Genomic DNA, 14,383 nt, shown 5'->3' with positions numbered 1-14,383 from the left:
TTCAGTAGAGAAAATTAACTTACCCACTGTTAAAATATTCGTCTCAATGTGAACAAAAATGGTTAATAAAAAAATAAATATACAAGCCAAAAGAGGCTTATGAAACTCCCTATTGATATGTGAAATATATTTAAGGAATAACTGTCTAATTTTTTAGGATTCATGATGTGATCAATCGAGTGGCTTGCGTGATAATTTGCATAAATGCCGAAGGCGTTTATGCATAAAATTATCACGCAAGCCAATCGATTGATCATCGTCATGAATCCAAAAAATCTGACAGTTATTCCTTATATTTATATGCTCCTGATTCTGCAAATTCCCGTGCTACAAGCCCCGACTCTGTCTCTATTTGCCCCGCCCCGCACGTGATTTTTTTTTAACCGCGCCTATCGATGAACCAATAGATTTATGTAGAAATAAAGTATTTTTACAATTTGTCATTTTATCTCGGACAAAGACATTGGAAATGTAAATATATCTGCATATATTAAGATCCAATGAATCAATGCACTTTGGGCTAATACTACAGTACTCTTCTTAACATTACAGAAAGATCCTGACAAATGTCATTTGTTCAACTAGACATACATGTACTCATGAAATTCAAAGGATAATACTAATTATTTAAACAAATGCTGAGAGTCCCAGCAGGTCTGACAATAAAAATGTTGAGCACAAATATTGTGCTTGAAAAAGAGTTGAAATTGGACCTCAATGCACAAAATCTCAATTAAAGCCTGTTAGGTTATCATTCTGAAAATTAGCAATAAAATATGCTGAGAATCAAGACAAAACTTTGATTTGGACCTTGCAATGGAAACAAACAAACTTTGATTTAGACCTTGTTTGAAGAAATTGAGTTGAAATACTAGCTGGTATACTTCTGTGTACTTCAACTCTTGTCATGGATCACATATGTTTCTTAACAAAGAAGAATTCTATATACATGTACATGTACACTTAATGAAATATTGATTTAATGTACATAGTTAAATGTGCAAATAACTCACATTACTGTACATGTCAATATTCATGCAAAAAAATATTAAGTCAATTTATGCAGTCATTTTGAAATGGTTTTCTTTGACTAATAATCTCAAGAAAGACTCATTTTCAATAAAATACAACCCTCTGAATTCCTTATACACACATTTTACTGTAAATGCCTTGAGTTTCCTACATCTATGGACTAGTTTAGTCAAAAGTCTATGATTTATGTAAATATTACAATGATAATTATGGCATTTATGATATATCCAGGCACTTTAGATAGGTTCATAATCACAAATATTGATATAATTTTCTGAATGCAATATGGACTGCAGCAACTAAACTTTCCTTTTGAGCCAACAATGAGCTAAGAGCATTAAGCTTTTATTACATACATTTACCCCATCAGTAAAATAGTCAATAGTTTAGTTAATAATTGTGATAATTGAGGCATGACTTGTTTAGGTGCTAAAAGTGACAATGAGTGATAAGACTCTTTTGAAATGTTTATGCTTTCTTTCATGAGCATTAAGGCAAGTTCTCAAATTTCACTAGACAATAAGTAGTATTTGATTTTTCCCACTGGATAAATACCATATCCTTTTGCATTCTCTCAGTAGTAAGCATTTAACTTGTCAGCCACAAGCTTTACATAAAATAGATGAGAGGAGTGAAGGATTAGACTAGACGACACCTCTAACCATGTAGCAGCTTCCACTGTCTCTCCAGCCTAGAAATAAAGAAAAAATCAAATTATAACTGCACACAAAGGTTATCTTGTACATATTGTGAATAGGCTATATATTGGTGGTAAGAAGACCCATCAGATGTATACTAGTGTGAAAATTAAATATGAAGAAAAGAAATAACAAATGTGAATTTCAAGTTACCTGAAAATAAATTTTTCTTTGAAAGTTTTTTAAAAAAAAATTCTTAGAGAGTTTAAAAAAAAAAAAAACAGAATTGCAGCTCTCCAAAAAAAAAAAAAGGAATTATTTACAGAACAGAGAACTATACCCATAGAAAGAAACTGTACTACACACAATAAGTTGTGCTTGGTTCTGGATTTGTTTCTCCAAATTCTTACCTCAATTGCACAAAAGCTGGATTTCTAAAAAAATTTCCTAGACCTCTCTATCAACTACCCTTGTAGTTGACATCTTTAGGAAGGGCATTGGGCTGAATTATCTTGCTACCCAAAATGGCAGTATAAACAGGCAAACCCTTGGATGGCCTCATTTTAAGGCCCAGGAGGGCTATTAACATGGTTATAGGAATTTTTTGATGTGGAAATAGTGAAAGAATATGAACACACAGTTACTGATATTTTGAGATTGCAGTTTAAAAATATGGAGAAATAAATCGAAAAATAGCTCACTTTTTTGTGCGCAATAAATTTATACTTTTTTTTTCATGGGTGGCACTGTAGCTCTCTGGTCATCCATTCCAATTTTTTCAGACCAGCGAGCTACAGATCTGCAGCTAAGAAATCATGCAGTTAAAAACAGTAATTTCATAGGGAAAAAAAAAACAAAACTGATTAAGTTGATCAGTATGTCTTTAACAATTCTTATATGAATAAAAACAATGCTTACTCGTAAAAGGAATGGATGAAGAATTTTGCCTGTGTTGTCATGATAGCTAAACACAAGAGTTTCCAACCAAGCGTTATCAGTATTCCTGGGATCATCACAAATTCCTTTGTATATCTAGTCAAAGTAAAGTTTTATTGAGCTGATTCATAATCATTTTAAAAAACAAAATTGCTATGCCATTTTTATTCTTATTATTTTTAATCCTTATTTTTCTTTCATAGGGTTAATTAAGTATTCTAATTAATAATTAGATTATGATAAGACATATTCATTATTTTCAACTGGATGGAAATCTAATCCAAAATTGTCAGAGGAGGCATATGATATGTACATGTATATACTAAGCCAAAATAAAATGGAATCTGAATACAATACAAAAATTTCAGTAGTGGCAATGTATCTGACAATCTCGTGTTCTCCTGAACACCAGTTTTTGTAGCCCCACACTCCCCAATAAGAATAATAAAAGGAGGCATAGGATAGGTCATATAAATTACTGTAAACCAACTATTATTCACGTCTTCTTTTATTCGCGATTCGTCAGTTTAAAATCAATCCGCGACGATTAATTTCTGCGACTCAGGAAACATTCTCTACAAATACAAAGCAAAATAAATGGTTCGAGGCGATTAATATGTGCGAATAAATGTAGGTCGCAAAACTCACGAATATTTCTCGCATGCGAATAAAAGTTGGTTTACTGTAAATGATCACAATAACCCAATAATTCTGCTTTTTAAGAAATACATCACTAATCCTGTTACCTCTTCTCCATGATCCAGCATGTACTGAAGGTCTTTGTTGATTTTATCTTTCATGGTCTGGTCATTGACCAATGTTCCCAGTGCTTCCTCTGTAAACTCTGCCTTCAGGCACTGAGACACCTTCTGTCCTGGTTCACACATACCCTGTAACACAGCATTGATACATGTATGTGATACCTAACCAGCAGGAACATGTCAAAGTCGAAAATCTTTATCAGTTTTCTGTAAAATTTACAATGTTCTAATGCTTCTGGAAGCCAAAATTTGAGTGGTATTTGTCAACTCTGTAAGGATACAGCTTTTTAAAGCAATATTGAAGAGATAAAAAAAAAACAATACATAATCAAAGATTACAAAGCTCACCTTGACAGATGCTATCTATAAAGCAATGTCTCTCATTAATTAAATGCTCTGGTAGTGCATTTAGATGCAATAACCATGCAAGTCTGGTATGGTTAAGATTTATAGTTTCTTGGGAATGTTAAAAAAATTGAACTGTTTCAATATCTTGAAAACAAACGTGAGATCATCCAGACAAGTCAGATGCAGTATATAAGGCATATTTGGTGGTGTTTATCCCTAGATGTATCATCCATGCAACTCTGGTCAATCTACAGCTTGACTGTTATTTGGGAATAGACCTGCTTCAAAAAAAGTATCACAGATCCAGCATCTGAAGCAAGTCTGTTAGTGTGCATTCCTAGATGCATCATCCATCCAAGGTTGGTCCAGGTAAGATTACATTTACTTGGGAATGGACCTGATCCAAAAATGCAGATCATATCCAGCATACAAAGCAAGTCCCTAGTTGTATCATCCATGCAACTTTGGACTAGGTAGGAATTAAGTTACTTGGGAATGGACCTGTTCAAAATGTAGGCCAGATCCAGCATCTGAAGCCAGTCTGGTAGTGTGTATCCCTAGATGCATGCTCCATGCAAATTTGGTCATCATAGAGTTTATAGTTACGGTACCTAAGAAAGGACCTGCTACAAGAAGTTGAAACATGTCACTCAACCAGATAATATAAGTCATATCCAGCATCTGAAGCATGTCTGGTAATGTGAATTCCTAGATGCATCAACTAGGCAAGATTGGTAATGGTAGGGCTTTGAATTGCTTGGAATGGACCTGCTCCAAAACATTAAACCTATTTAGACATCCAGAAAATGTAGGCCAGATCCAGCATCCAAAGCAAGTCTGGTAAATGTGCATCACTAGATGCATTATTCATACAGATTTGGTCCAGGTAGGGCTTATAGTTACTGGACTTGTCAAAAAAACTTTAACCTGGTCACTCTTCTGGACAAGAGGCCCAAGGGCCTTAACGGTCACCTGAGTATAATACAACAATTTAGAAGATCCATAGAGTATAAAATAAACTGATAGATGAAGCTTTGTTGCCCAAAAGCAAGAGAAATAGCAACGAAATAATTAGTCTAGTATTCTGTAACAACTCATAAAGTAAGTTCTAATCTGTCCTCCATTTATCATTATTACCATGCAGACTATTAACAAAAAAGTGGTACATCAGTTCTATTATTTACCCCATATTATCACCTCTCACATTGACCTCTCTTGGTCTTTGAAGAACACTTAATAAGGGAAGTTATTTTTTCTCACTTTTATTTATCTATTATTTACAGGTCTACCTGACCATTAAAACTCTGAAAGTACTTTTTGTATTATACAACAAAAACTCTTGCATAATTTTCTTATTCTATTAACCTTTCAAGAACATTATTTACAGTGATTTGTTATCAAAGGTAATAACAAAGGGGAATTCTCTCAGTAGAATACAAATTAAAAGAGTCTGGATAGAACCAGAACACTTGACCAAATGGTCCAGGTGTTCAAAAATCTAGTAAAAATACCCTTGCGTATTAAAACTTTTAGTCTGCCTCCCATATGCCCAGAAGCAGAAAGATTTTCAAAGAAATAATGCATTTTCACTACAGATTCAACACAGCCCTACCCTAACACCAGAACCCATGACCCAGTGTCATGAAATTCACAAAATTGAAAGAGGTACCCCCATCATCATAATTATGCATTTCAAAGAACTAACACATTTTCACTACATTATCAATAGACCCCTCCCCCTCCCACGAGTAACACTAGATCTCCTGACCCTGGGACCACAAGTTTTAAAAATTTTGTAAGAAGCACCCTTGCTCATCATAACTATGCACTTTGCCAGTGTTCGAAATTCAGAATTATTTTCTATGGGTCCAAAGGACCCACAGATAAAGGGACTACACGAGTCCTTTCAGGGCAGCGCAGGCCAAAAAATAATACCATTAAATATTTTGGGAAAATAAACTTTTACGTATCGATGATCTTGGTAAGTTTATTGCTTCATATGAATTATGTCAATTTAATAAAGGGTATCTACAATTCGCAAGTATTAACAATTTGAAACGGTAAGATATTAATCATCACACTGTCTTACTTGGTCATATATAACATTTAATGAGTTTGACATGTGTTTATTTAAGGAATGACTTTAATAGCTACCCAAGTTATACTGGTATAACCTGGGTTGGGGCAGTTTACGCTTTATAAACCGCGAAGCGGTTTTATAAAAAAGCGTAAACTGTTCCAACCCAGGTTATACCAGTATAACTTGGGTAGCTATTAAAGTTATTCCTTATAATTTAATTTCCCATCATTAAGTGTAAAAAAATAAAACAATTTCTCCTTCAAAAATGCCCTTAAATTGTACGTATTTTAAATGTAACGTCAAGCGGATTGATACGTTTTTAACGTAAGTCATTGTGACGTAGGCAACCCAGGTTATACGCTATTTTCTATTTTTTTTATCCAATCAAATGACGCTTTACATCCAAAATTAAATTATATTACAATATACATACTTTTCCTCAGAAATATAATTTCTGTTTTAAAATCCGCGGATAAAAAATTACGCAGGATTCATAGATTTATTTCAAGGACCCATTTAGTCATACTATTCGTGAGTCCTTTCGTTTGTACGTCGGCGCAGGACCGACGGGCCGACGCTAATTTCGAACACTGCACTTTGCACTTTGTTTTTGCTCAGTACTAAGGAGCAGACAGGATTATTTAATAAAATTAGTGCATTTTCAATATATTATCAATAGAGCCCCACCCTTACACCAGAACATCTGACCAAGGGGTCACGAAAATCACAATTCTGGAAGAAGCACTCTTGCTCATCATAGCTATACACTTAGTTTCTTTGTTTTTAAACATGGAAAAGAAAAAAAAATATAATTTCAAAGAAATTATGCTTTTTCACTATATAATCAATTATAGCCCCCCCCCCTTTTCACCATAACCCCTGACCCAGGGACCATGAAATTCAAAATTTAGGAAGAGGCATCCTTGCTTATCATAACAATGCATTTAGTTTGTTTAAATAATACCTTGGAGCAGAGAAGAAAATTTTCAAAGAAATAATGCACTTTCTAGCACCAGAACCCCTAATGCTGAGGCCATGAAATTCACAATTTTGGTAGAGGATTCAATGCTTATTACACATTCATGCCAACAGTTTGACTGCTTGATGTCCAGGAGTAAAGAAGATGATTTTTGAAGATTGCATTAATTTTGGTAGTTTTAGCCCCACCTCTCAGGCCCCAGGGGGGCAGGGACCATGAAATATATAATTTTTGTTCCCTTTCTTCAAAAGATGCTATATGCCAAAACTGGATGAAATTGGTTCAGCCGTTTTAGGGAAGAAGTTGAAAATGTTCAAATGTTAACACATGATGCATGTTGCATGATGGACGACTGATGACCCACGACGACGGATGAAAACAGATAGCAATAGATCACCTGAGTGACTCAGGTGACCTAAAAATGTAGGTTAGATCCAGCATCCAGCGCATGTCTACTACTATGCATTCCTAGATGCATCATCAATGCAAGTTTGGTCACTAAAGGACTTATAGTTACTTAGAAATGGACTTGCCCCAAAATTTAAACCTGATCACTCATCTGGAAAATGTAGGTTAGATCCAGCAGCCGAAGCAAATCTGGTAGTGCGCATTCAAGTTTGGTCCAGACAGGGCTTACGGTTACTTTTTAATGGACTTGCCCATAAAACTAACAGGAACACCAACACCGATGCTGGGGGAATAGCAAAAGCTAATCCTGACTTCATTAAGGTGAACTAAACAAGTGGACCAAGGGCCTTAATGATCACCTGAGTAAAATACAACACTGTAAAGGATCCATAGAAGTATAGAGCAAAATCAACTGAGAGATGAAGCTATGTTGCCCAAGAATAAAAAAAAATCTGGTAGGAATATTGTACTGTGCAAGACCCAAGTGATCTCCTTGGGATTGTACTTGGTTTTCCCAAGTCTTACAGGGACGATAATGAATGAAAAATATACAAAAACAATGGACACTTTCCTAGTATATCTGGTATTCAATATACACAGATATGTTTTTGTCACTTGCCTAGTGCTACATTTAAGTACATAAAGAGAGAATTGGCTATACAGTGTGACTATTTGCCACTTTTCACTAACTGCAACATGTCCCCTAGTCACCTTGACTCTCTTGTGATCACTTGTTCACTTTGAGTATAAAACAACTTTATGCTGTCTCTTGTCAATTAAACTACTGATCTCCATTATTTTACCTGACAATAACTCATCTATTATCAAACAAAACATCACAGTATACACATTCTGTACACAACTGGCCCTTTTGCTTCATAAATAATCTTTATGTCAATCGTGTATATTGCTTTCAAGGCTTATTTAAATCATTTATTTTTATTTTGTTTATATATATATACAGCATTCTTTCTTGTATTCTCATGCAATCAAATAACCTGTTAATTAAATTACATAAACAAGGATTTCTTGATTAACACAATTTAGCAAGGGTAGTAACTCTCATTTGCTTCACTTATTACAATTTTGTACTCTGTTTGCCTCCTATATACCCAGGAACAGAAAAGGCACATTTACTTATAATTATTGTATTTATACATTTATATTATTGCATTTAGATGGTTTGCTTAATACCCAGGAGCAGAGGAGGAGATTTTCAAAGCATTAATGCATTTTTGCTATATAATCATTAGGCCCCATCCTAGCACCAGAACCCTTACCCAGGGGCCATGAATTTCACAGTTTTGGAAGAGGTACCCTTGCTCATCATGACTATGCATTTAGTTTGTTTGCTTAATATCCAGGAGCAGAGGAGAACATTTTTAAAGAAATAATGCATTATCAATATATACTCAATAGACCCCTGTCCTAACACAAGAACCCCTGACCCTGGGGCCATGAATTTCACAATTTTGGTAGAGGGCTCAATGCTTATTACAATCATGGCAACAGTTTGACTGCTTGATGTCCAGGAGTAAAGAAGAAGATCTTTAAAGATTGCCCCCTAGTGGTGCAGGTGCCATGAATTTCATAAATTTTACTCCCTTTCACTCATAGATCTATGCTATATGCCAAAATTGGTTGAAATTGGCTCAGTGGTTCCAGGAAAGAAGCAGAAAATGTTTAAATGGTAAGGCAGGACAACGGACAAAAACAGATAGTAATCACCTGAGTAAGCTCAGGGGACCTAAAAAAAAAGTTTCAACACTTTCAATAGTTCCAACTACATTAACATCTAGTTACTATGTTCAGAGCTTTTCATTTTTATTTTTTTTGGGGGCGGGGGGTGGGGGGGGGGGAGCAGGGGGGAGGAGATTTCCATCTGGTTTCAGCAATTCAGAATCATTATATCAGGGACACCTGAGAGCTACCAACAAATTTTCTTTGCAGTAAACTCTGCGTCTTTAACACATCTGCACAGTGTAAAGCAGTCTGTTCTTAATTACACTTACCCCAGGAATAGACCAAAGTTCATTGTCTTTTCTAAAAATTGCCACAAACTCCAGAACTTTTTTCCCTTCCTTCATCACAACTTCCCCTTTATCATTTCTCTTCCACCTGTTGACATAAGAAAAGAATAAGATTTTACATCAGTTTACAGGTCTGGACGATTTCCAAATATGGAAGACAAGAACGATAACCGTGAATTGCTATAAATACACAGAATAAACAAGGTGCTAATCCTTCTGACCAATCAGATAACGGCATTTAGACAAACCCATGAGAAAATAAATAAAACACGTGGTTTTAAAGTTTTTTGCTCAAAAGATTTTTTAAGAATAAACTTTTAGTAAACTTTATGCACATTTAGGAATAATATAGTATATTTGGCAATTCTACTGTGAACAAACACGACTTGAAAACTTAATATAAATTCTAAGTGGGATTAAAAATCTGTCACTACGAGGTAGCAATCCCAAAAGTTTAACTTGTGTTAAAATTGATATAAATACGGCAGATTTTCAGTTTTTAGAGCCTGAAATGAAAAAGTTTTTGTATGGGAATATAACAGTCTTAATTATTTCCTGAGTGTTTATTACAAAATCATCCATGCAGTTTCTGATATACATGCGAGGTACATGTAAGATATAATAAAAAGCATTCATGAACATTCCCTTTTCTCCATGATTTTCACATTTCCTTATGTCTATCTAAAGTGGTATTCGGCGCTCATGAAACCCGTTATTTTAAAACTACATGTAGTCTATACGATGAATACTTGTGTGCAGTAGAGCTACAGTCCCTGAAACGTTCCATTTTCCCATTTTTCCGTTTGTTCACCGTGCGTTCACCGTTCGTTCACCGTTTGCTCTCCGTTCACAGTTTTGTGTCTGCGTTCACTGTGCGCTCGCGTTCACTGTTCACAAAGCGTTCACCGTTCGCTCTCCGTTCGTTCACCTTGCGTTCAGCGTTCACTTATCGTTCAGTTTTCACTGTCATTTGGAACTCCCAAGTGAAAGGACTTATCTTTTTTTGTAAGAAAGGATTTACAGGATTTGAAATTTAATAATTAACATGTCGTGTTTAAAGGATCATTATTTCATGGGGAAAAATTATCTACACTAGGTTTTATTATTATTCTAACTTAGCTATTATATAATTAGGCTATTTATTAAATTAACCAGGAAAATAAATGTTGTTTTAAACATGTACCTATGTAGAACGATGCTGATAAATTAAATTTAAATAAGGGGCAATATACGGGTACTTCAAGCACTGCAACATTTTGTTGTTATGATAAAGATGACAAATTGTTAATGGAGAGATAATAATCCATGTCAATTAATTTACCAACTGCAGCAAAATTACAAAAGTATTTATTACTAACACATTTTTTTTTCAATTATTATAGAAATACATTATTAGAACTAGTTCCCAGAATTATAATAGTACTGCGGATATCCAGTTAATTAAATATCTTTGGAGCAAATTAAATTGATAGTGTGGTTAAAAATATTTATTTAAATGTAATACACTACAATTCATAAATAAAGTCTAATGTTAGAGAGAAAAAATTCCTTTATTCACAATAACTTTATATTCATTCGATATGATTAAGACACCCCCCCCCCCCCTTTTTCCACCTAAATCGGTTACTTAGTCAGCATTACCAGTCTATTTTAATTAATATTCAAAAAGAAGTTAATGTGTTTTGTAGCACAAAAATTTCAGTCTCAAAACAAACTTGCCTCTATAAAAAAGTCATTAAACAAAAGTAGTTCAAAATATACACGTGCCGATGGTGGTATTTTAAATTGGCTAGGGAGTATGTTTCAAGTTCTTTATAAGTGTTTATGCCTGCCCAATTTATTTTTTGGAAAAGTTGGAATCAGATCTAGAAATGATAAAAAATGTTTAAACTTCTTGGAAATACTACAGTGTAGCACTCTGCCTTTGGTGTGATGAGACTTTCACACCTGCACAGTGTCGAATGATTTTGATTGACAGGACAAACATGTGGACTTCGTGTGAACTTGAAGCAGGAAAATAAAAACCATTATGACTGTCAAACAAAATGAATTTGTTGATTAAAAAAAGGTTACTTTCACTGCCTGATATACCGGAATTTAGATAAAAATTAAGAATTTTTGTTTATACAGGGGAGGTACATGTACATGCATTTGTGGAAAGGGGGGGGGGGGGTAAAACAGAATCGCTCTCTCTCTCTCATTTGTCTGTTTAATCAAAACTATGACATGTATTATTTAAATATCAAGTTCTGAAATTTTAATCTATAACAAATAATATGAATGCTTCTTTGTATCATCTTGTCCGAGTGTAATCACAGGGAATTGTCTACAGATCTATACGTGTAGAAGTCTGCTAATAAATCATCATAAAAAATGAAAAGACACATAAATAAATTATTGCATTAAATTTTTAAAGTACGAGTGTATACATTCAATATGTCCACAGACCGAAGCAAAATATTTAAAAAATTTTTCTCATTATTTTACACGGAATTGCCTTGACACGGAAAACATGTATGGCTGTTACAACTGTTGTAATTCATTTTATAAGTCAGTAATGTCCTCTTCGAAAATCATTATTTGTAATAGTTTTATATATCAAATAAAAAAAACATATTTATTTTACAACTAGAATGATTTTATCTTTTAAACTATAGTGTTCGGTAACAATGACAATGTTTTACAGCGATAAAAATCGTGTGATTAAACAGCTGAATTTTAACATCATACATATTTGCAGAAAATATTGTAAGAAACTTAATTAATAGTTTTACTTAATGTGCATGTTTCGTCTTTCTTAGGACAATTTTTGATTACATTTATTTATTTATTTATTTTGCGCCTGACATTAGAATACAATTGATACGATACAATGCATGGAAAAAATCAGAGGCATTCAGAATAAATCGTTCATCTTGTGTTCACTGTTCGTTCACCGTTCACTTTGCGCTCGCGTTCACGCTCCATTTGTGTTCTGCATTCGCTCACCGTTCTGCGTTCACCTACCGTTCACCAAGTTGCATTCAGCGTTCAACATCGTTCACTCACCATTCGCTCTGCGTTCGCTCACCGTTCAAGTGGGAAAGTACAACATTTCAGGGACTGTATACACATAGAAACTATGCATTATCGATGAAACTGACAGCTAAGCAAAATTATATTTACCATCATAAGACTATGTTCTGCTAAATGTTTTAACTGTACTTAATAATAGCTTGTAGGTGTGATCTATTACTCCATAAACGATCGCATATTTACATGCATTTTTTTTTTCTTTTCCGAGATGAAAATATCAGGTTTGTTCATGGTATATATGTGGGGAATACCTTATTCTTCCAAACTTTTCATCTTACTTCTAAAGATCTTTTGTCAAAAAAATCTTTTTGAGGAAAAAAAAACAAAAGCACTTGTTCTCTTTTTGTTTCTTTGAAATATGTTTTGGGGTGTGTAAAAATGCTATTGTCTGATTGGGCAGAAAAATATTTACATGTATATGATGCATATTTATAGCAACTTTCAGTTATCAGTGTCAACTTCCATATTTGGAAATCTTCCAGACCTGGTTTAGTCCATAGAAATTATTAAATGACACAGGATCAGATAAGAAGTTTACCTGGTCACTATGGGATCTCCACAATGATTAGGTCCATATCGTCCCAAAAGACCTCGTCCTATGATCCCTGTCCGACCGGCAGGGTTCAGTGGAAGTCCATCACGTACCTCATAAGTACCCCAGTAACTTTTCCTATCACACCTGTTGTTGTTGTCATATTCATTGAACTTGATCTTTCCAATTCTGTCTGAAGGTTTCCTATCAGAAAGTGAGGATTAAAAATTGTTAAACATGATAGTCTCTGTCCCATCAATATACTATACTAAAGATTCTTACATACTGCAAACAATAATCACTTCATTATCCAACTGTAGCTTTTTATCAACCAAGCTAGATTACTTTGCAACAGACTGTTCTGTTTGCAAAAAAAAAAAGAAAAAAAAAAATTAATAATGTAATATCATGTTACAATAAACAAATGAAAATATCTCTCTAAATATCTTAAATAATGCACCTATTATATATTTTTCAGTGCAAACCATAAAATTCCACAGATGCAGTTGCTTTAGTGAATAATTTTAATGCAAATGAATGTTTAAAGATAGCATTAAGCAAGCCAGGTTTTCTTCACATGTGACAAACCTTTGTGTGTTTTCAGAGACAAATTGCAAAAAATACAATTTAGTTGCCAAGACATCTTTAAATAAGTGGCAATTTTAGTCTGAAAATGGTTGGGGTGAGGAATGATGATTTGAACAAACTTGAATCTACACTAACTGAGGATGCTTCCATATTTCTTTGACTAATCATGGCTTAAATAGATTTTTCAAGATTTTTCTCGTACGTTTGATCTTCTATTGATGGCTTGCCCTACTCCTGGGGATATGATTTGAACACACCTGAATCTACACTACCTGCAGAGTGCTTCTGACTAATCATGGCCTTGCTGTTACTGAGAAGATTTTTTTATTGATATATCCTTTATATTCCTTTGTATAACTTTGATCCCTGTTGTGGCCTCTTTCTACTCCTGAGGGGTCATGATCTGGCCCCACCCTATCCCCGGGGGTCATGATTTGAAGAAACATAAATCTACACTACCTAAGGAAGTTTCCACATAAACATGACCAATCATGGCTTACCTGTTCTTGAGAAGAAGATTTTGAAAGATTTTTTCCTAGGTAAGACTTTGATTGTCCATAATGGCCCCACCCTAACCCTGGGGGTCATGATTTGAACAAATTTGATTATACACTACCTGAGGATGCTACCATAAGAATATGACCAATCATGGCTTAGCTGTTCTTGAGCAGATTTTTAAAGATTTTTCCTATATATTCCTATGATCACCCATTGTGCCCCCACCATACCACTGGGTGTCATGATTTGAACAAACTTGAATCTACACTACCTGAGGAAGATTACATAAGTTTCATATTTTCTAACCCAGTGATTCTTGAGAAGAAGATTTTTAAAAGATGCCATGAATTTTTCACTAATTAATGATTATCTTCCCTAGGGAAAAAGTGTGCCCTTCATTTGAACAAACTAGAATCCCCTTTAAAAAAGAATACTTTGTGGCAAGTTTGGTTGAAATTGGCCCAGTGGTTCTTGAGAA

The 14,383-nt window shown here is 34.3% G+C and overlaps 1 protein-coding gene and 1 long non-coding RNA gene across 2 annotated transcripts in view; one reads left to right on the top strand and one right to left on the bottom strand.

The window, feature by feature from the left end:
• Positions 1-14,383, top strand: part of LOC133186672 (uncharacterized) — a 156,406-nt gene that overhangs the window by 108,357 nt on the left and 33,666 nt on the right. The window lies entirely within an intron of this gene.
• LOC133186671 (transient receptor potential cation channel subfamily M member-like 2) overlaps positions 1,025-14,383 on the bottom strand; it is a 73,257-nt gene continuing 59,898 nt past the window's right edge. Inside the window, exons 34-38 of the mRNA XM_061321916.1 lie at positions 12,826-13,023; positions 9,195-9,300; positions 3,353-3,496; positions 2,589-2,702; positions 1,025-1,723 (exon numbers count right to left, since the gene is read on the bottom strand). Coding sequence (XP_061177900.1) covers positions 1,607-1,723; positions 2,589-2,702; positions 3,353-3,496; positions 9,195-9,300; positions 12,826-13,023 — 679 coding nt within the window. The 3' untranslated portion in view covers positions 1,025-1,606. The remainder of the gene's footprint in view (positions 1,724-2,588; positions 2,703-3,352; positions 3,497-9,194; positions 9,301-12,825; positions 13,024-14,383) is intronic.

The sequence above is a fragment of the Saccostrea echinata genome, unplaced genomic scaffold (assembly GCF_033153115.1).
Source record: "Saccostrea echinata isolate AGI-Se365-2 ecotype Australia unplaced genomic scaffold, CSIRO_AGI_Sech_v1 ptg000014l, whole genome shotgun sequence".
NCBI lineage: Eukaryota > Metazoa > Mollusca > Bivalvia > Ostreida > Ostreidae > Saccostrea > Saccostrea echinata.
Note: the sequence above shows the minus strand (reverse complement) of the source record. Positions and strands in the feature narration are given on the sequence as shown.